The sequence below is a fragment of the Puntigrus tetrazona genome, chromosome 21 (assembly GCF_018831695.1).
Source record: "Puntigrus tetrazona isolate hp1 chromosome 21, ASM1883169v1, whole genome shotgun sequence".
NCBI lineage: Eukaryota > Metazoa > Chordata > Actinopteri > Cypriniformes > Cyprinidae > Puntigrus > Puntigrus tetrazona.
In genome coordinates this window covers 8970249-8991501 of record NC_056719.1, presented here as the reverse complement: position 1 = coordinate 8991501, position 21253 = coordinate 8970249, and the positions used below count along the sequence as shown (strand labels likewise).

Sequence of the window (21253 nt, the reverse complement as noted above, 5' to 3'; positions counted from 1 at the left end):
TGTGTTAATATTTCATTGAGTTACAACATTGAGCTGATTAAGTACAACAGCCTTTATTAATATTACTAATATTATGCAACAAATTCACACCACATACAAACTCTCTTGTAACACAGCTTATCATTTGCATCCAATGGTTATGATTCTCTCAGCACTATTTTTTAACCAGACATATTGTCTAACCAGCATCCTGTCTTTCCTGTATAAGCACTCACTTTTCTCATACAAAAAGTGTAGGTCTTTATGTAGCAGATTTTAAAAGGAATATTTATTCATCTTTCATTCTCTACATTGTTATATTGTGATGCCAAAATGCACTTTAATTTAAAAGTTTAGTTCAAAAGTTCAGGATCGTTTAATTTCAAATAAATGCTGTATTGAACTTTCTGTTCTTCAAAAATGTATCAGAAATCTGACAAACATTTTTCTTGAGCACCAAAAAAGTGTGTGGTCAGTAATAGCATCATATTCTAACTAAGGCTGTATATTCGATCAAGAATACACTAAAAACAAATTAATTACAATGTAAAAAAATGAGTTAAAATATTTTTGTGTACATTTCCAATATCTAACTTTTTGGTCACAGCCTAAAAAAAAATATTTTGAGTTCATCTTAGTCTAGTGCATCCCTAGGGTTGACTGCTCAGGCAGAAAAACATTAAAAATATGTTTTCACAATAACAACAAAAAAAAATCCAGATGACAAGAGGCATCCCGTGGCGTCTTCTCAAAATAATCTATTTTTAAAAACAATACAGCATGTTTGTTTCCATCTTTTGCTTGACAGGCTGCTAATATAAGAAGGTTGTTTGTGGTGAACATGAACTGAAAAGTGAGAGGAAAAAACAACTGAATAAAAGAAGAAAAGAAATGTCCACTGACTCAGAGACCTGTGGCCCTGAGGGGTGTCTGTCTGTTCATACCCTGGTCTTGCTGCTGGTTTACTGCCCTAACAAGTGATTGTGGTAAAACTGGTAAAAACAGCTCCATACAGGAAACACTTTCCTCCAATTTCTTTCTCCCAGAAAAAGCTCCCCTCGAAAACATCCATAGTGATGTTTAACCCCGACAAGACTACGAAGTCTTAGCCCCGAGGCCTAGACAAAAAAAACCTGAGCCTCACAGCCGTTTAGTTCTGCAACATGCTGCCTCAACAAAGACACAATCCCTCGAGAACCTCTGAAATTCTCCATTTTGTTTCTCAGAGGTAAACCAACCAAGCCGGCATTGCACCAGACATAATCTCATCTACACCAGTTATTTCTATTCATTAAGGCAAGGCTTTCCACTGCTTTCAAAACCACGGCCGGAAGCATCGGGCCTAACGCAATCAATAGTTAATGAATGAGTGGAACAGATCCCCTAATCAGACCTGTGGAGTGCCAGAAAACAAAAAAGTTACATGAGGAAAAAGGATGAAAACGTGCCATCTTGGCTTTTGTTCTCTGTAATTGTTAATCTCACGAGACCAGAAACACGCTCTCATCAGAAGTGTGAATGTGAATGTTTCACAGATATGAGAGATAGGAGAGATTGCATGCTAATGTATAGCAGCTAGCATCTGGAGCGGTGGTTAATCCAGCTGCACATCATTAAACCGCACATCAAAGACACTGAACTGTGACGCAAAGGAGGAGGGGAAGACAGAGAGAAAGAGAGACGCTGACAGAATTTCTCAAGAGTCTGATCAGATCAGTCAAGTATTTATGAAAGCAGAAAGCCATGACACCCTAGCGCCTTTGTTAGGTGCTGACAGACATTTGCTGAATGTGTTTTCTTAGTAGAATCACTCATTTTTAACCTCTCATTAGTGTCTGGCACCCTTTCTAAGCAGCACTCGCTGTGCCGGCCCTGGTGAGAAATGAGTTCATAGAGCTTTGTGCTGTAAATTACAAGCGGTAAAACCCTGCTTGGTGTTTTGTATTTATGATCACACTGGAAACTCCACCTGTGTGATCATGCACGCTAAATGTGGAGGCTGTTTCATACATATGTGCAGCAGCAGTATTTCTTACATGCTCACAGCAGCATGTTGTGAATGTATTGGCTGTTGCAAGTCTCGGTACTTGCTCTGCCACAACACACTAAACCCTCAGAGAGCTGTTATTATATAGTAAAACTTTACTTAAGCTTCCATTGTAATAGGTACTTCAGTGTGCTTCAGATCCAGCATTGACAAAATTAGGCCTGTAAGTCCTGTACTGATGCAACAGAAACAGATGAATTTAAAACGTAAGCACGGGACACCATGAAGCTAAAATAGCACCTTATTTCTGCATATAGGGGGTTTTCTCTCTTGTCCTTCTAATAGACACACCTGAAACAGTTTACCTGGCATGTGCTGATTTTGACTAATATGCATAAATTATTTTCACTAAAAGCTCATAAGTAATGTTTTAAAAAATGATAACTTTGGGATTTTTATACATATAATCGTGCAAATTATGGCATGTACATGTTTTAACTGTAAAACTGTCTATTATCTTGAATGATATTGCAAATTGGTGTTTATTATATTATTTAACACTGGGTTGTAGCACAAAATAGTTTGAGCATTTACTGAACTTTTTCATTATTCGTCTGGTTATTTATTTACCTATATGGGCCACTGAGTCTCACACATTCACAAAAAAAGCATACTTCTGGATTGAAATATAAGGTAAATTGGAAACCAAGAAACTGACATACCGCTTTATCCATTTTCTCTTTCTAAGTTTTATCATATTGCGAAAGACCAGCTGCTCTGTGTGGGCACTCACTGTCCGTACTTTATTTGATCTGGTCGTATCCTAATGGATTTACAGCACAGGTCCACCGTCAGTCTCACCTTCGGTAGCTCCTCTATTTGCATCATAAAGCAGTGCTTCAGTCCGTGCTGGCCTTTTGTCTCTTACACGCAGACCAGAAAATCTTCACTGAAGTGAGGGAATGAGAAAGAAAATGGACGAGAATTTATGAAGTAAGCGAAAAGAAAGCTGTTAATCTCCTACTGCCACTGGAGGTGGGTGAAGTACTGGAAATGCTGTTTTGTTGTGTATGTGTATGAAAAAATTGAATTAAAAATGGATTAGTTCGTTTTCTGCGCAGCACAAAAGTGGAAAATTTGCTTCAGTCCCCACCGACTCTGTAACTAGCCTAACAGACAGACCATGCTCCTCAGCTGTATATTTTGCAGGCGAACAGCATGTCAACTAGTTAGACCAGCACTAGCCAGTCTAGGGCAGCATGAAGACTTCTGTGTGTTGCACAGTAGTGGATTGATGATGTTACGGGTGCATGTGTTACAGCCTGAAGCTAAACAGCAATCTGCTTTCACCCAGCATGTGTTCAATGCAGCTGAAACCACTTCTTCTACGAGCCATTTAATCACCTCTACCTTATGAAATCTGTCCTTCGGCCTGTTTGTCCATTAATCCTTGTTTCAACTTATCTCAATATTTCCTTAAAACCAAAAAAAAAAAAACAGAGACTCACAATTGTGTAAAACAATACGACGATTAGCTTGTATCTCAATTTGTACTGTTCTGTGCCGTACTACTTTATGCTTTTGTCCGTTTTCCCCATATTAACCCTTTCATCTATTAATAAATACTTACCATAAAAACAATACTATACATATAACAACATTTAATGAAATGTATGCCAAACACAGCATGAATAGCACATGTACTTTTAGCAGTATAGTTTTTAAAATGTTTATAATGAAATATATCTGAACCTTAATGTTAATGTACATAATAGTTGTTATATATTTGTTCCAAAAATGTTATATATAAGTATCAGGTGTTCAACATAATTTGTCTTATGTTGTCCTTTTTCTTAAAGTGGTAGATTTTCTTGCTTGCACTGATTCTCTTTAATGAACATGCCAAAGACAGTAATATGTTCAGAGCAAAACAGCAGCTAGTACATTTCAGTCTTCTCCCTCACGTGACTGTAGAAGACTTGAAATGCAGCGCATGAGTCATATGGACCATTATTACAAAGCTTCACAGCTGCTGTACTGTACATCGCAGTTGCATAGAGCAAGTAAAACAGCTCCTTTTGTGCTTTGCAATGAAAAGAAATTCATATCAAACAGTCATATCAGGTGTAACTACCCCTGTAATGTGTTTTCCTGGTCTTTTCCTTCATCTTTCTCCAGTTGTGTCTCCATCTGCATCTGTCTGAACGCATGACCAGAGCTTTTCCTTTTGTTTTCTCATCTCCTTTCTTCGCCCCAGTCTCATGAATTTATGAAGCGATCTGTCTCTGCATGTATCTTTTTTTTTAGAGAGAGAATGAAAGCGAGATTGATCTTCCTCGTTCGTGCTTGCGGTGCTTCCTTTGATAGCTTGGCTGCCGCATTTACCCTCGCGTCTGTAACTTTTACAACATCCATGCATTAACATGCCGCTCATTTAAGAAATCGAGCCACTGTTTTATCAGCCTCACCTTTCTATTTCTGTTTTTAAATGCAAGCCCTCCTCTCTTTTGCACTTTGCCACCGTCTCGCTATTTCCCCCTCCTCCTCTTCCTCTCTGACTCCGTCTCTGTCTTTCCTTTGCCTAAGGCCTATACTTTTATCAATCCCTGCACTCTAGCTACCTGTTGCCATGCCAACCCCATAATTTAGTGTCTTACACAATGCATTGCGTACACCTGCCTCATGTGCTCGCCTTACCATGAGAATCTTACCTGCGCAGCGCCAACGAAGGTGCTTTTAATGACTCATTTAGAACCGAGCTTTTTAATGTTCCGCCTCCTGCGCTCGCCCTGTCATCTCCACATCCCACACGCGCTCCATAAAGACCCTCTTCAGCTCGAGAGAGCCCGGTGCATGGAGGGAATATTTTTATTGCCGACACTGTTAATGTACTCACTTATTATTAAGTTGACACTGTGTGTGTGGCTGTGTGTAAACTTGCGAATTTTCCCCATGACAGCTGGGTGCTTGGTGAATGGCACATGAAGTGTTTCTGCTTTTGAGCTGCCGTGTGCGTATTCGTGCCTGTTAGCATACGTGCATGTGAGCGTGAAGTAGATAGATTTGGAAGTGAGCAGCTGTGTGAGTTTCAGACCTCATTAGGGTCCCTTGTTAGGTTTTTGTTTATTCACATCTGTCTCTTTCTTTGGTCAGGAGCGTTTGGTTCGGTGAGTAATAGCTCTAATTACGGTTGAGAGCTAGCGTTTGAGGTTAAGCTACCTGGTCACAGAGATGGTTAATGTTGGCTGTTTTCTGTTACGCTCATCTTTCCTTATCCTGCTGTTATCCTGTGTGCCCAGTGGGATCTTCTGATGACCTCTTTCAATAACCCTTTACACTTGAACATCTTAACGTAAATGCACCCACAATGTAGTGTGGATGTATTATTCTGTAATATGATTATTACATTTGAATGGGTTTCAATAGCATTGTATCTGTGTATATTTAAACGTATATAAAAGTCAACAAGATTTCTATAAGATTTTTTTTACTTTTCTCACCAATATTCTGAAATATTATTACAATTAAAAGTAACTGTTTCTTATTTTTAAATATTTCAAAATATAAGTTATTTCTATTATGGCAAAGCTGAATTGTCAGCATCATTACTCAAAAAAAAAATTCAAAAATCCTTCAAAAATCATTTTAATATGCTGATTTTCTGTTTGAGAAACATTTCTTAATATTAATTCTCAATGTTAAGTGTGCTAATTAATATTTTTGTGTAAGCAATAGATTTCTTGAGGATTCTTGAATGAATAGAAAAATACATTTCTTGAAAGTCTTTCCAGTCTTTCCATTTTTCTTAATGCCTTTATTTATAAAAAAAAATAGTTTTAATGTTTTAATTATGCCTTGTAATGCATCCTATAATGCATTGTACAATTTCATGAATAATTGTAACCTCATTTTTAAAAACCAGTTAAAATGATGTACTGCAGTGTACATTATAAATAATTATAATGTATTATACCCTTTAACCATTTATAATGCATTATACATAAAGGCTTTAAAGTAAATTGTTACTATCTTTCCTTTAACTTCTGTTAAAGGATTATTTCCTTTAACTTCTGATTGATTTAATCCATCCTTGCTGAATAACATCATCCCAAATATTTGTAAACATTAACTGTAGTGTAATATATATAGCCATACATTTAAATTGATGGAAGGATGGATAGATGGAAGGAAGGGAGGCAGGCAGATTGTGAAAAGAAAAAAATGGTTAAAGGGGGGATGGGACTGAAAGCGTGTGGTACAATTGTGTAGGATAAGCACGGTGGGCTAATTAATAAAGAACAAGTCCTAATGAATTTAATTACACACACGTCTGGCCAATAAAGACTGCAAAGCAAAGAGAGGTGGGAAAAGAGAAGATTAGTGTTAACATGTAATAGAAGGATTACAGTAAAAAAAAAAACAGCAGCGGAAACTGTGTTTACACGGCAGATGCAGATGTACCTGATCGTGCCAACCAGTTTGAGCACCGTTTCATTTTTGAAACTGCCTTTGTCTTTTTCTCTCTTCATTATTCATGAGTTGTGCTTCATACTCATAAGTCTTCAGATCAGTGTGTGTGTGTGTTTTGCACTCAATCTGCACAGTTATGTAAAATAATGTCTAACTAGAGACTGAATGCATAATTAGTCTTTATCAACACGATTGTTTTACATACTGTATATAGCTAAAGTAGAAATACAGATCATGAAATACTGACTTATAGTTCACCACACTTCATTTCTATGCGTTCTCTCTACATATCTGTTCAGAAAGTGCAAGCACGTTGCTGAGAAGCCTGTGAAAGAGCACATAATCTGGAAAGCAACGCATTCAAAACATATTTCTTGATAAACATTTGATGAAAGTGTGGATTCACATCTGCCTAATGCCTAACAGGGAGAGTTCTGTTGCATATCAGTGAGAATTTATCTTTTTCAGAAATGATGATTATTTTACAAGAAAATACTCACATATCTTTAAAACGTTGTAGCTAGATGTAGTGTTGATCATGTTATAGTTGCTTCTATGATATAATGAACAGGGCAGGCGTTTTGTATCATAATTGTCACTACTGTATGTTTCATCGTGACTGAAAGCCCTAAATCACCACAACTATCCATTTTATGATGACATTCATAACATGTAAAAAATGGTATACATGCTAAAATGAATGTTACCATATAATTGTGCACTGTGGTTATGGAGTGCCACAGTCTTTTTTTGCTAAATTAATTAAATTCTCCACCATTCCCTTGTTTCTGTTGTGCAGCTTTTCTGTAGACAGTGTTTATCAACCGTGACCAGAGTGTTGTATGCGCTAATAATGACAAATGGTGATTAGCCATGGCTAACCTGCTCCCTAAGCACAAAAAACATTGCATTGCAGCCCCGTCACTTAAAATCAGAGCTGCTGCATGTTTCTTACTCTCTGAGCAGGGTTCCCAGGTTTTCTCAGCAAAACCAGGTCAATTACTGCTCCAAACTAGTCCAAAACTAGCCCACTCGTGTTTTAGGGAGGATTGTCTGTAAAAATTGTGTTCCGGTGGGGTAAAACGCAAGTTTTTTGCAGGGTTCCCCTGGATAAAAGTCATATTTCAAGCCATGAATGCCACATTACTGGGATTGCTTCCACTCGCAAACATTGAAAAATGCTGAAAGATTGTTAGATCGCGCACTTGGCAACACTGTCTCTGAGGGAATCAGCGTTGAACTTAAGATAAGGCAAGATAACTCAAAAATGCCCTCTGCGTAAAGTTTTCAAAGAGGACAGCCAGATATGCTAAAGTAAGCCATCATTTGTTCAATAATTGTACATTCAGTGAATGTTATAGATGCTACATACGCTCCTTAGGGGTTACGCATAAAAACAAGCAGAATGAATTTCAGTCTAAATCATTCATAAATCCATCAGTTGTAAAAGTCCACTGAAGACGACAGTCTACATAAGAATGGTTTTAATGAGTGGTTTACTCAGAAAACCATTCTGCTCGTTTTCCTCTGCAAAGTCTCTGTCAGCGTCTGCTACTGCATATCCCAGTGTACCACATATAACTTGCACATTTCACATAACTCGCTCTTTGAAAATCTACTGGATTTAAGTTTTATGTCTTTGCCCAACACAGGAAAATCCTGGAGGTGAAGATCATTGATGATGAGGAGTATGAGAAGAACAAAACCTTCACCATCCACCTGGGGGAGCCGGTCCTGCTGGAGATCGGGCAGAAACACGGTCAGTGGATTTCTGTGTGACATCCGTACTCTTATCTGCAGCGTTCCATGGCTTTGTATTAGAATGCAGATTAGGGTTCCTGTTTAATATTGTATTAATAGCTTCCACATCTATCCCTGAATAATTTAGAAACAGATTTGATAGAAAGATTTTTTTGTGTGAACGGAGCGAATAATGGGAGACAGTGGAGGTCTTATAATGGGTGACTTGTTATAATGGGAGAGCAGGAATAGTTAGTAACTGGTCGCAGTGCAAACAGCCATGTTCAAGCAATATCTCTAGGCCATTTCTGCACATTAATTATGTACTAACTGCTCTAATTTAATGTTCATCCCCATGCTCTTCAGACTGTCATACTGTTTCAGAATCCAATTAAGATGTTGATGTTATTAACGTAAAATCTTTAGATTTTTGTCTTTTTTTTTGTCTTTTGTTCACTCTTTCTCTTCGGTGTTTTTATAGGTTTTATAAAATACATGGAGAGGTTTATTTCCTAGAATATGATGTATTACAGTAGATGATATGTTGCATTTATATATAATATATTGCATTTATATATATATATATATATATATATATATATATATATATATATATATATATATATATATATATATATATATATATATATGCTGTATTTCAATTAAAAAAAACCTGCTTCTTGTTCCTAATCATTTACAATCAGGGGTTTTCAAATTGCACTTTGGGGACCCCTGGGGGCCACTGAAATTTTCTAGATGGTCTGTGGAAAAATCACAGATATTTTTTTTTTTTTTTTTGCAAGATGTGATTTTTAAGCTTTTTGTAATTAAAACTTTTCATTAATTACACTTTTAAAATTAGTAAATAAAACAAAAAAGAAAACATTCAAATAATTCATTTTTTTATATCTATTGACAGCAATGATGTTTTTGTTAAAAATATTAAAATCGTCTGCGATTCAACCTTTTGCCAAACTTTTCTTTCCCTATCTAAATCTCGTATCATTTTCCATAAAAAAAATGAAGGAAATAATATAAAAGTTCAACATAAAATGTTGGGTAAGGTTAAGGTAGGTGTAGGGAGGACTTTACTGTTCCAATAAGGTGTCATCCATTTAATAATTTTAATTAAAATTGTAATTTGCACTCAGTGTGTTTTTATTACATACTGTTTAATAATGCACTACAGTAATGAAGTGCAGATAATTGTTACAATTTGTGATAAGTAGTAAAAATAGCTGAAAATCTTGCTATTGTAACATAGTATTTGCGCATAATGTAAATAGAATATAGTGGGAAAATCATGCTATTTGATAACACTGAGACGTAAAACCTAATCTGAATATAGTTCAGATCTGCATTCTCCTATGCAACATTCATACAGTTTGCTTTTGCATCACTAAAATGAAAATATAAAAGTTAATGATTTATTTTTTAAAACATGCTACACAGCCACAACAAAGTCTGCCAGATTGCTGTAGTCCGCTGCACTTTTATCAAACTAGAACTCAAAAACGACTTGCAAGATAGAAAGCGATCATGCAAATTGCGTTCAACACCTTTCAGTTACTTGATTTGCAAAACTCCTTTAGTGAATTGGGCGCAACAACAAGCGCAGACCATGCATGCAAATAAACAACGCTACCACTGGGCGCAATTCATTTTCACTGAATTTCCTTGAAAACTGAGTTCTACCATCTCTGTAATACATGTACAAACTCTACAGCTCAGTAGATTTTCGATGTGTCTTCCTCTGACAGGAGACTCCAATGATAACAAACCGGCGGTAGGGGCAGAGGAAGAGGAGGTGGCCAAGATGGGGTGCCCGAGTCTGGGAGAGCACACCAAACTGGAAGTGGTGATAGAGGAATCATACGAGTTTAAGGTAAGTCCTGTCAATTAGGAAGAACAATACAAACTTTCGTGAAGTGGTCTTACCTGCTCGGTCTCTCACATTCAATTTCTGTCTGAATCCTCACCTCCTTGTTCCCATGGTGACAGTCTCAAAACCGGAGGTCACCGGGGTCAGGCGGCTCTGGGATTTAGAAGAGGTTTGAGGTAGAAATACCGGGTTACTGCCTTCGTGATTATCTAAATGCAAACCAGCAAACGGCTAGGACAGGATGACATTGGAGAAAATGAAATTCTGACAGGGTTTGTGCATAGACGCCCATTGCCTCACTGAAATCAGTTTAGATGAGACCTCTGTGCTCACTGGGCTACGAGACAGAGTCATATTAAATCTTGTCTACTACGAGGACACAGTTTTGTGGGATTAGGTTTGATTTATCTTATATACGTATTTGTCTGTGCTTTTCAGAATACCGTCGACAAGCTCATAAAGAAGACTAACCTGGCGCTGGTGGTGGGCAGCAGCAGCTGGAGAGAACAGTTTGTCAGCGCTGTGACTGTCAGCGCAGGTCAGTGTCTCTCATGTTCACACATGCTCACATTTTGTAGAAATAGACCACACAACTGATTCATATTCAATAAAAAAAGTATATATAAAACCATGCAGTGAAGAAAGACGTGAGAGGTTTCCAGTGACAACCAGTTTCTCTGTCCACACTGAATGTGAATCATTTTGTGCAACATGACACAATCTCAGCCAAGAAGGAGATAATGTTTAATGTATGGCGTAAGAAATATATATCTTTTTTACTAAAAGTTAAAATAATAGTTAAAATACTATTCCAGCATTCCTGTTTAAAAAGTTAATTGAATATGTTATTTGCTGATTCTTTGCAATTATTTGTCAAATTTACCAGCAATTTCTAAATGAAAATTGTTATGATGTTAATCGTACACCATTTATTTGTCAGCGTATAATTATGTGGAATTTTCCTCAAAACCTGAAACTTCTGTACAACATTTTATTGTTAAAATGAATTTGCCTGAATTCATCTAATTACTATACCTTACTGCAGACTGTATATTAGCTGAGCAATTAATTACATTGTATCTTCATTTGCCTTCCAACGATTATGAAAACAAGAAAATCTAAGAAAAAAATGGCATATTTAATTTTGGAACGATAATCTTGTTTTGAAACACTAATTAAGTAGTAAGGATGTTGTTAAAATAGTCCATACATTATCATCATCATACCCCCGTGAATATGTGGCAAAGACCAACATGGAAGAGAAGATATTGTTGAATAAAGTCATTATTTTTATTTTTTTGTGCACAAAAAGTGGTCTCGTAGCTTCATAAAATTAAGGTTAAATTACTGATGTCACATGGACTATTTATAGAATGTCCTTAGTACCATTATGGGCCTTGAAAATGTCAGGTGTGTTGCTGCAGAGTCAGAAAGCTCTCAGATTTCATCAAAAATGACTTAATTTGTGTTTTAAAGATGGACAAAGGTGTTATGGGTTTGGAACAACATGAGAGTTAGTAATCAATGACAAAATCTAAGATGAACAAAACAATTTAATACTGAGCAAAATGCTAACCCTTCTGTGCCTTTTGTTTACCTCCTCAGGTGACGATGATGAAGAGGAGAGCGGAGAAGAACGCTTGCCCTCATGTTTTGATTACATCATGCACTTCCTGACAGTTTTCTGGAAGGTTCTGTTTGCCTTCGTTCCACCTACAGAGTACTGGAACGGCTGGGCCTGCTTCATCGTCTCCATCACGCTCATCGGCGTCCTGACCGCTGTTACTGGAGATCTGGCCTCTCACTTTGGTTGTACAGTAGGCCTGAAGGACTCTGTCACAGCTGTGGTGTTTGTGGCCTTGGGTACATCTGTGCCTGGTAAGTGTTTATTTGTGTATCAGATGCCATTGCATTCTCAAAAAATAAACCCTGAATGCCACAATTAACCAATTAGAATTTAATATTCTATCAGAATTTCTTTTATTACATACTGTACTGTCGAAATGTGACAGTCGCTTTCAACATGTTTTCTAATTTATCGTTCTATAATGGCCCCAGTCAGCTTTTGTGTGGATGTGTGAATGTTGTAGTTTACTTAGACTGTGTTTAATGATGTGGACTATTTAGCAGGCTATTTGCAGGAGATCTGAGTGTTTGTCTTGGCATTAGGTGCATTAGAGTGGATTGACTGATTCTCTGCATGCTCAAGCTCTATATGTCAAACCATCCTCAAGCTCCAACGAATGTCGAGAAGATCCGTGATGAAAAAATCTCAAATGAGATCTATTTTATATCTCTGTTGTTTCTTTAAGACAGCATTAAGGGTAAATCGAGATGCTTGCATTTCTGTTTGCTCAGAGTTGGGCAATAGAACTACAAATTTATATTACAATATTCTCATATATATGTATTTTATAATGCATAGTTTGCATAGTGCATATAGTAGTATCGTTATGAAAAAGCCATTAAAACTATAAAAAAAAGTTCTGGCCACTTTTTCAAAGACTCTTATGGTTGTCACAAATTTGCCCAACAGTGTAAAAAATGCTTTTAAAGGTGTAAGTTAAACTAGAAGCATAGGAATATTTGGATTGTGACACACACTTATATATCCTAAATATTTTTCTGCTCATCCAAATCCTTGTGAAAGTATTTTAGCTGTATAGTGCTTGATTCAGTAATCACTGAATGATAGATTTAGCAAAGCATTTGACAAGTCCTCAAGTCTTTTTGAATTATTAAGTAAAATAATCAATTCATAAGGCTCATTTGTTGTCAATCAGACCTCACTAGTTCGTGATATTTTTGTGTGCAATCAATAGAAAGATGTGTTTTCTTGACATTACTGCTTTTCTACCATATTCAAATGATTCTGAAAAATCAACACGATTTCCTTTATTTCTTTGTACTGGTTTATTGTTTTAACCTGTCTATCGCCCATTCCTAATTGCCAGATATTAGGTAAATCATACTTGACCTTGAAAAGTCAGTTGTAATCTCATATTTGTCCCATCTAGAAATTCACAAGAGATCACAGTAAAAAACAATTAAGCAAAAACTGTTCTCAGACTTCCAAAAAACCAAAGTCTGCCATCAAAAGTCAGATATATTTTAATTTAAACTAATTTCTTATCAAGCTGCTAACAAAATTCATTTTATTATGTATTTCTATACCCTTTATTATATATCAGCTCTGTTTCAGATTTTCTTTCTCATATGGATGTTTAGAAGAAACATCTGAGACAATGTTAATTAAAAATTATACCTCCATTCTATCTTCTGAGCCAATGTTTTCCGACTCTTTTATTGGATGCATTTTCCTTATCGGCCCCATCCATTTCAGCTCATTGCTAATGCATTGAATCAGGTGTGTTATATTAGGAAGACTTCAAAATGTGTACTGTTGATGTGCTTCCAGGAACGGGTTTGGAAAACACTGTGCTGAGCTATGAGCAATGTCTTTCATTAAAATGTACCTCTGGGGCTCTTTCAGTTCTCACTATACTTCTTTTTACCTTGTCTTTTCTTTTGCCCTCCGCAGATACCTTCGCCAGCAAGGTGGCAGCCATCCAGGACCAATACGCCGATGCGTCCATTGGAAATGTGACAGGTAGTAATGCAGTTAACGTCTTCCTGGGTATCGGAGTGGCGTGGACCATCGCTGCCGTGTACTGGCACAGTCAGGGCAAAAAATTCCAGGTCCCGCCGGGGTCGCTGGCGTTTTCCGTCACCCTCTTCACCATCCTGGCACTGCTTTCTGCCGTGACACTACTGTACCGCCGCCGGCCCTCTGTGTCCGGGGGCGAGCTGGGGGGCCCGCGAACCGCCAAGCTGCTCACCGCGTTCCTCTTCCTCATGATGTGGCTCATCTACATCCTGCTGGCCTCGCTGGAGGCTTACTGCCACGTGCCTGGCTTCTGAGAAAGTTCCTAAGAGAGATGTACTCTTTGCTGTAAAACCTCCCATCATTCTTCCTCTCTGCTTTTGTGTATATGAGAAGTCTAAAATGAGTGTTTACATCTGTTCTTACTGATTATTATCGTTGTTGAAACTGAACTCACATCCTCACTTCGCTAACACTGACGTGGATATCTAGATGAGTGTCAGTGGAGGATGATAGAGGCTCTGTGGTTTCATGCACAGCTTCTCTTTATAGATGGATCTCTCTTACATGGTGTCTGCCACACTCTGGATATTCAGACACAGCAACTCTCTCCAGAATACTCTCCAGAGAGCCCCCTCAGCGTTTTTCTTGCTTCAGTGCTGTTTTTTCCAAGGATGGTCCTTTACGCCTCACTTCGATATTCTCTCAGAAATTCTTCTTCTATTATTCTCTCTTCCCTCCAAGTCACTGTCAATAGACTCATTCCCACTGCAGAGATTTGGGCATGCTTCACACCTCTACCTACCCTCAAGACATGAACACTCTGTTTCATGTGTCTCCTCTTGCCTGTTATGGAAGCTCCCCGCAGACATCCGTACCAAACTATGGCGTTCATTTTTCACAACTATAATTTCAGCTCAAGTGATCCGGTGAGGGCTGAGCATCTCAAATTGCCAATGCCCCCAATATGACCTTTGCCCATAACCCTGGCCAAGTTCTACTCAAATATCTATAAATATGCCCCAGAGCTACCGACAACTCTGACCTCACCCTCAATAATGACACAACAACTTCCTCAATATTAACCTCACCTCAGTGTCATCGCAGACCCTGCCTAGTATTACTTATATCATTTTTGACCCGTGACCCGGCTTTATCACTACAAACAGCGCACAGTCTTCTCTTCTGACTCCATGCAATACATTACCTATGCCACACCTTTTAACCTCTGGCCAACCCCAATATTACCATACCTTATTTACATAACCAATTCACAACAAACAACACCTTCTTCAGGTATGACCCCACCCCACCCTACATGTGCCACACCCCTTTCATCTCTGACTCCACCCCTGAATTATCTACAGTATATCATGTATTTCCCCCTCTGATCCCACCTTCTTCATTTGTGGCCCCGCCCCAATATTATCTATACCACACCCTCTTCATATCTACTATTTGCTGGTATTGTAAATCTTGTGTTTTTTTATCATTTATTCATTTATTTTTGCCATGCTACTGAAATTATGAAGTCAATACAAGGATTGTAAGAAGGAAAGAAAGATCTCTTTTCAATCTTTTCTGGTTATTTTAAACCTGAAGAGATACATAATTTGCATGGTACATTAGTGATAGAAGTTGAATGGAGACCAAAAGAAATAGTTTAACAGTGACATAAGAACCAAGGTGTTGGTGTTTATTCATGTGATATTTATTGATATTTATTATTATGAACTACGTATTATGTGGGGAAATATTGTAGGCTGTGTGTGTGCGAGAGCATGTATTCGAATGAGCGAGTACAACAGCTTTGACAAAACATATGTGTCCTGTGTGCCAATCTGCCGAACAGTGTTCAAAGTCTTTGCATCTGACTATTGAGTGTCTGAAAGTATGAAAGTGTGCAAAACTCAAGCACAGTGAATTTTGTGTCTGTCCCTGCCGCGCTCAGGAGTTTCAGGCTCCCATGCTGTGAGCTTCTGGATTCTTTCCCAACATTCATGAATTTACAAATGGCTGCAGCTTTCATGTGGTTCATTCTTTGGTCCTAAAATATGCAGTGACTGTCCTGTTCTACCAAGCCATGTTCTACAGCTTCACTGTGTCAAGCTTTTAGCTCTGTTCACTACTGAAGGCATTGCGTCATTGAGTCATGTGGTTCTGTTTGAACACAACATGGGTGCCTTGATATCAACAGTGAAATGTCTCTAGGCCGCACAGTAGTTCTGTCACTGAGTTTGCACTGACAACATGGCGAAAATTATAAGTTGAGTTCATGCACAATACCCATATTTTATCCGTGAAATACGAGTCCCTCACTTTCGGTGCATAAACCCTGAGCGTATCTAATTATTCAAGCACTTACCTCTCCTGATAGCATCGGCGCCACCTAATTTGCGTTTATGTGCATGGTTAACGTATAATGGATTGGTTTCCAGTTCAATTTCAGTTTGCTCTCTTTAATCAGTGTCCTCCATCTGCTCCTTAACTAATAAGACTTGGTTCATTTCCAGTTAGCCAGGAGTTAAACCTGCTTAGTTAGCCCAGTTCTCTATCCCATACTCTTCTTTGCTAAGCGATACGGTGATTACGGGTTTCAGTTTGCAGATATTACATAATTGTTTACAAGGGGTAATGTGTCCCCATTTTCCCAGCTATCAGCCATCTGCTTGGGCCAACCTGGGACACATGCTATAGGAAATGAAAAGTTATAGCTGTAGGAAATTCTCACTATTAGGGGCCCCAGCAGACCAGTGCTTCAAACTTTTTAATGGACTAAATAAAAGTCATTTTAAAGAGCTCTCTGAAAAATGGTAAGAGGGAACGCATTACCTGATTTATAATGACGCCAATGGCCAAATGCACTGTTTTGGAAGGGTGCTATCTGTTATGACGACACTGTTGGCTTAAAAGAGGCTGGCCTGCTACAGCCCTCCATTTTCATGAATGATAAACCATAAAAATCTACAGTCAGCCATCTATGGTAATGTTGCAAGTGCTCTGCTTACTTTCTTACACAATGTGTGACGCGAAAGTGGGCGAAACAGATGTACATACAGTCCGCATTTATACCGGCATATGTGTATTTATACATTCCAATGATACCAGATTAAAAAAAGCACAGAGTGATGTATTTTTAGTGCTTCTTGTTGCTAGGCGACGTCTTAAAGAGTCATTGTCTTTCTGTCATTATGTTGTCTGGTGTCAGTGCTCTAGGGTGGGCGGAGGGGGGGGATCCGTAGATTGTAATTACTTTATAAGGTCACTCGCATCTCTCTCCTTATATCTGGCCACACAGGGTTAATGAACTTAAAAGGTTCCACCCTAATTCAAGGACAATTCTTAATTAAGAACCTTAAGTTGCTCCTGAGAGTTTTGCGTCATATTAGTATAAGCTTTGTCTTTGTGGAGAGCAGAGCAATTATTGATCTCCCTGAGGAGACATAACATAACACAGCAGCCATAGTTGCATCAAACTAATCAGGTTTTCAAGAAAAATTTTAAATAATAATAATAATAAATTACCAACAACAGAGGGTTATGGTGGCGAATCTCCGTGTAGTGCTAAGAAGCCAGCCGATAACCTTGACGAAAAATACCTTACGAGAACATATTGTTCAAGAAAATCTGTTTATGTGGACCAGAAAGGACCATCTCTTATGGTGTAAGCCTAAAGCATTGTGACTGAATTATGATCAAATATCAGTAGTTGTGCACAGAAACACACTTAAAGTCAGACTTCACTCCTGGATAATTTTCTCTTTCAGTGGAAAACAATATAAGTTTTGTCAATACACTTAATGTCACCGGGGACCAGAATATCAATAAACCCCATTAATTTTAATTGTATGGGGAAAATGAAAGACAGAAAAAAATAACAAAAGCATAATTTTTGAGGCCAGTCTCATGAAAATGCATAAAAATAGTCTGGCAAATAAAAACAAAAACCCATGGTATTGATATGCAAAAACTGACTTGGCATGCATGTAATACGCAGTTCTCACATACATATGATACGAAATTTGTTGGCATGCATATGATATGCCGTTTTCTTGTACATATGATACCCATCCACCCCACAACCCTAACCCTACCGGTCGTGTAGCATAAACATGCCAAAGTCCATTTTTGCGTATCAATACCACAGCTTTTAGTTTTTATTTAGTGCACTGTTTATACACACTTTCACGATATTGGGTGCCTTTAAATGTGTATCCACACGTATTTACCCTTATTTGATCTTAAATCGGTCTCCATTTCCCCAAAACACCCTCGCACCCAATCAAAATGACCTTGAATATCGGATGTTCATGGTCCGTCATAGCATGCTCGTTTCATTCTTGTACGTCAGAGTGCTTGTGTCGTGTGAACGTCCCGGTGTCACACGTGCTCTCTTGTGATACTTCAATCTTAAAGCATGTCTTTTCTATGTGTGTGCATTCGTCTTCTAAAGAAAACTGCATTTCTCTTTAATCACGAACATTGAAATATTTACAAAAGAAACGAACTGTGTTTGGTTTTGTATGTATTGCTATTTGATAAATTACTGTTTTAAATGACTTTGTTTTTTTTAAAGCCAAGTGTTCTTTACTTCGTTATATGACACTATTGTTGTCTTGAGATATGTTCTGTACTGAGACAAATCTATATTTTGGGTAAAAAATGTAAGTGCTGCATAGAGTACTTTATCATCATCTTCACGACAACAATAACTACAACAACGACAAAATAATTTATGTTCTCAATGTTGTATCTAAAACTATGTGTGAGGGAGAAAGGGTGTGATTTTCTGTGAGTTCATTAAAGCTGTAATGTGAAGGGAAACTACAGTATTTTGCCAAAAGATGGAGAATGAGTCTCTGTTTGTAATGCGTAAAACTCTGTTTCATATTTAATTTATTAATGAGTACATTAAAGTTGGAATTGTATATTACTAACAGACTTTTTAACTCTTTATTAAAATGGCATTGTTTTCTCTCAAGCAGACAACAAAAGATTGACTGATTGTTCTTGGTCTTCATATCTGTAATATTCAGGATGTTTAACTAACATACAGAATGAGCCCTCGGAGATATTCATATACGCTGTGTGTTATATGTAGATATTTTAAAGAAAATCTGAAGTGTTTTTTTTAATCCGTATAATGAAAGTCAGTTCAAATGTACAGAACAAAGAAAGTTTTTGCAGTTTTGCAACAACAGAGGGTTAAAAGAGTACTCGTTTCCCAAGGTTTGTGAGGGAGTTACAGTGTCTTTATAAGACAAAGAGCTCTTTTATCATTTTAAAGATGAAGGAAAAATTGACTCGTCATCATATGACCCCCTTAATGAATCTACGCTCGAATGGTGATATTCTTTTCGTTCTCCAGAATGTTTGACAGATGGCTCCTGACTCGGTCCCATCCCCCTGCAGACCAGCGAACAGCGCAGTACTACAAAACAGTCATTAGAGGAAAAGAAAGGAAGAGGGAAGACAGGGGAGAGGAAGTGCTGTGGAGTGGAGAATGTAAATTACAAGAAGAGAACAACACAACAGAAACCCTCACAGGGGAAGAACACGAGGCAGATGCGCTTTTTAAAAAGCCTGTTCATTTGAGGAGCTACAAATACCTCAGCAAGTAAGATTATGAAATGTAAAATCAATAGAACACGCTCTCATTTATTATTGCTCAGAAACTACATGAAACAACCATTCTGACAAGCATCCGTGAAGGCAGAGCAAACGTAATATCGCAGTAGAGTTGCCAGTAGAACTGGACCGCAATGAGAGAAATGTGTGTAATAAGACTGGGGCAGTTTTCTTCAGCTGCAAAAGAACACAGCCATCAGGGCAATGAATAATTGATGTGCTAACTGAGCTTTTGTATTATTTTAACTTTAAAGAAAATTCAACCTCTCTTTTGTCTAATTTACATTTTTTAAGCAAGATATCTCTTCGACTGTCCGGTGAAACAGCAGACCTCTCTCTGGTGACGGTCATTTATTCCGTCAATAATTACTCAGTGTCGTGTTTCTTAAAACCCATAAGACTTTCGTTCATCTTCGGAACACAAATTAACATATTTTTGATGACATCAAAGAGCCATCTGACCCTCCATAGACAACTGAAATGATCCCGGATCCAGAAACGTAGTAAATAAATGATAAAACTGTCCATGTGACATCAGTGGCTCAACAGTATAGGAGAATACTTATTTTACGCAAAGAAAAGAAAAACGACATAATTTACTCAACCGTTCTTCTCTCCTGAGTTACGTCTTCCGCCGTTTTAGAGAGTATCTCGCCAAACAGAAAAGATGCCAAATACATTTTCATATGCCAAAAATGTATTTCATTCTATTCATCTCTCCAGATTCATTCCGTTACGTGCACTCGCAACTGAGTTATGATCCCTGTCTATTCCCGCGGCAAATCAGCCATAAATATTCTCTCCTGAAGATCATCTCTTCTAATGTCAAAAGTGAATCAGTCAATATTTTCCAGTGGATGATTTTTATTTATTTATTTCTTTAAGACTTATGACATTTATATTTTCCTGGACATTGAGAGCTAGTGTTTTATGCAGTGAGGAAAGTCGAGAGAGAGAAAAAAATGCAATAAAAAGAAACCTTGATCTTTATTGGAAACCAGAAATAGCGACGCAAAGCAAAGGCCAGTCTTCAATAATGCATTTGAACTGGAGCACATTTCCCTCATAACAACGTTGTCGCTCTTCACTTGAGATCCTTGGACCTCCTTTGAACTCTTTGAGCACATCCTGACGGTCAAATGAGGAGCCTATTTTCTTTCTCCTTTCTTTCTCTCTCCATCTTTGCCTCATTTTTCAAATAGATCAAAAAGCATCTGGACTGTTTTGTATGCATCTGGACGTATGCCATTGTGCTAAAGATTAATATTATCGAATTGGACGGGATGTTAGCACTGAAAGCAAGTACAAAGCCCTTTCTTGTGCCACTACAGGGAATGAGAATAAAGTGTCACCTGTTGAGTCTACACTGATGCTGAATGATTGTAATTCAGAGGATCACCTTCTTTAACAATTCCGAGAACGAAAATCTTCTTGATCGATGAGGAATCAAGACGTTCATTGTTTTCAGTGACAGTCTGTCTTAGAAATCCTCAGCTCTATTTTCAGATCACTGGGGAAAAAAAAAAAAAAAGACACAGCTGCGGTGGCAAACATTACAGTGGCAATTTATTGTCATCAATCACAGCGGCTGTGGGGAGAGACGGGGCTGGAGCGGGGTCAGCTCGCATCGTGCTTCAGTACTCACCCGCAGTTGTTACTGGAAATGGATTTCACTCTGGCCAATTACAGCCACCGTTGTTGTATCCCGCGGCCAGATTTGACTTTGGTGAGCTCGCTTGGATCGGTGGCAGGGCCGCAGGTAAGCACAAACACCAAGATGGTAAACTCTAATCTGCATTTATACGTCTTTCAAAGCAGTGATAAGCACAAGAACCGCTCATTCGGAGCTTACGGCCTCGTCTAATTCAGACATCATTTCTCAAATAAATATTAGCTGGAGGTCAGAAACCTTAACATCTAACCAACAGCTAAACAATTGCACTAATTCAGCTCAACATCCCAC

The 21253-nt window shown here is 38.0% G+C and overlaps 1 protein-coding gene across 1 annotated transcript in view; it reads left to right on the top strand.

The window, feature by feature from the left end:
* The window catches only part of slc8a4a (solute carrier family 8 member 4a), a 55548-nt gene extending 36953 nt beyond the window's left edge, over positions 1–18595 (top strand). The window contains exons 5-9 of the mRNA XM_043221261.1: positions 8089–8195; positions 9937–10061; positions 10497–10596; positions 11664–11936; positions 13600–18595. Of these exons, the coding sequence (XP_043077196.1) occupies positions 8089–8195; positions 9937–10061; positions 10497–10596; positions 11664–11936; positions 13600–13979 (985 nt within the window). The 3' untranslated portion in view covers positions 13980–18595. The remainder of the gene's footprint in view (positions 1–8088; positions 8196–9936; positions 10062–10496; positions 10597–11663; positions 11937–13599) is intronic.
* The last annotated feature ends 2658 nt before the right edge of the window (positions 18596–21253 follow it).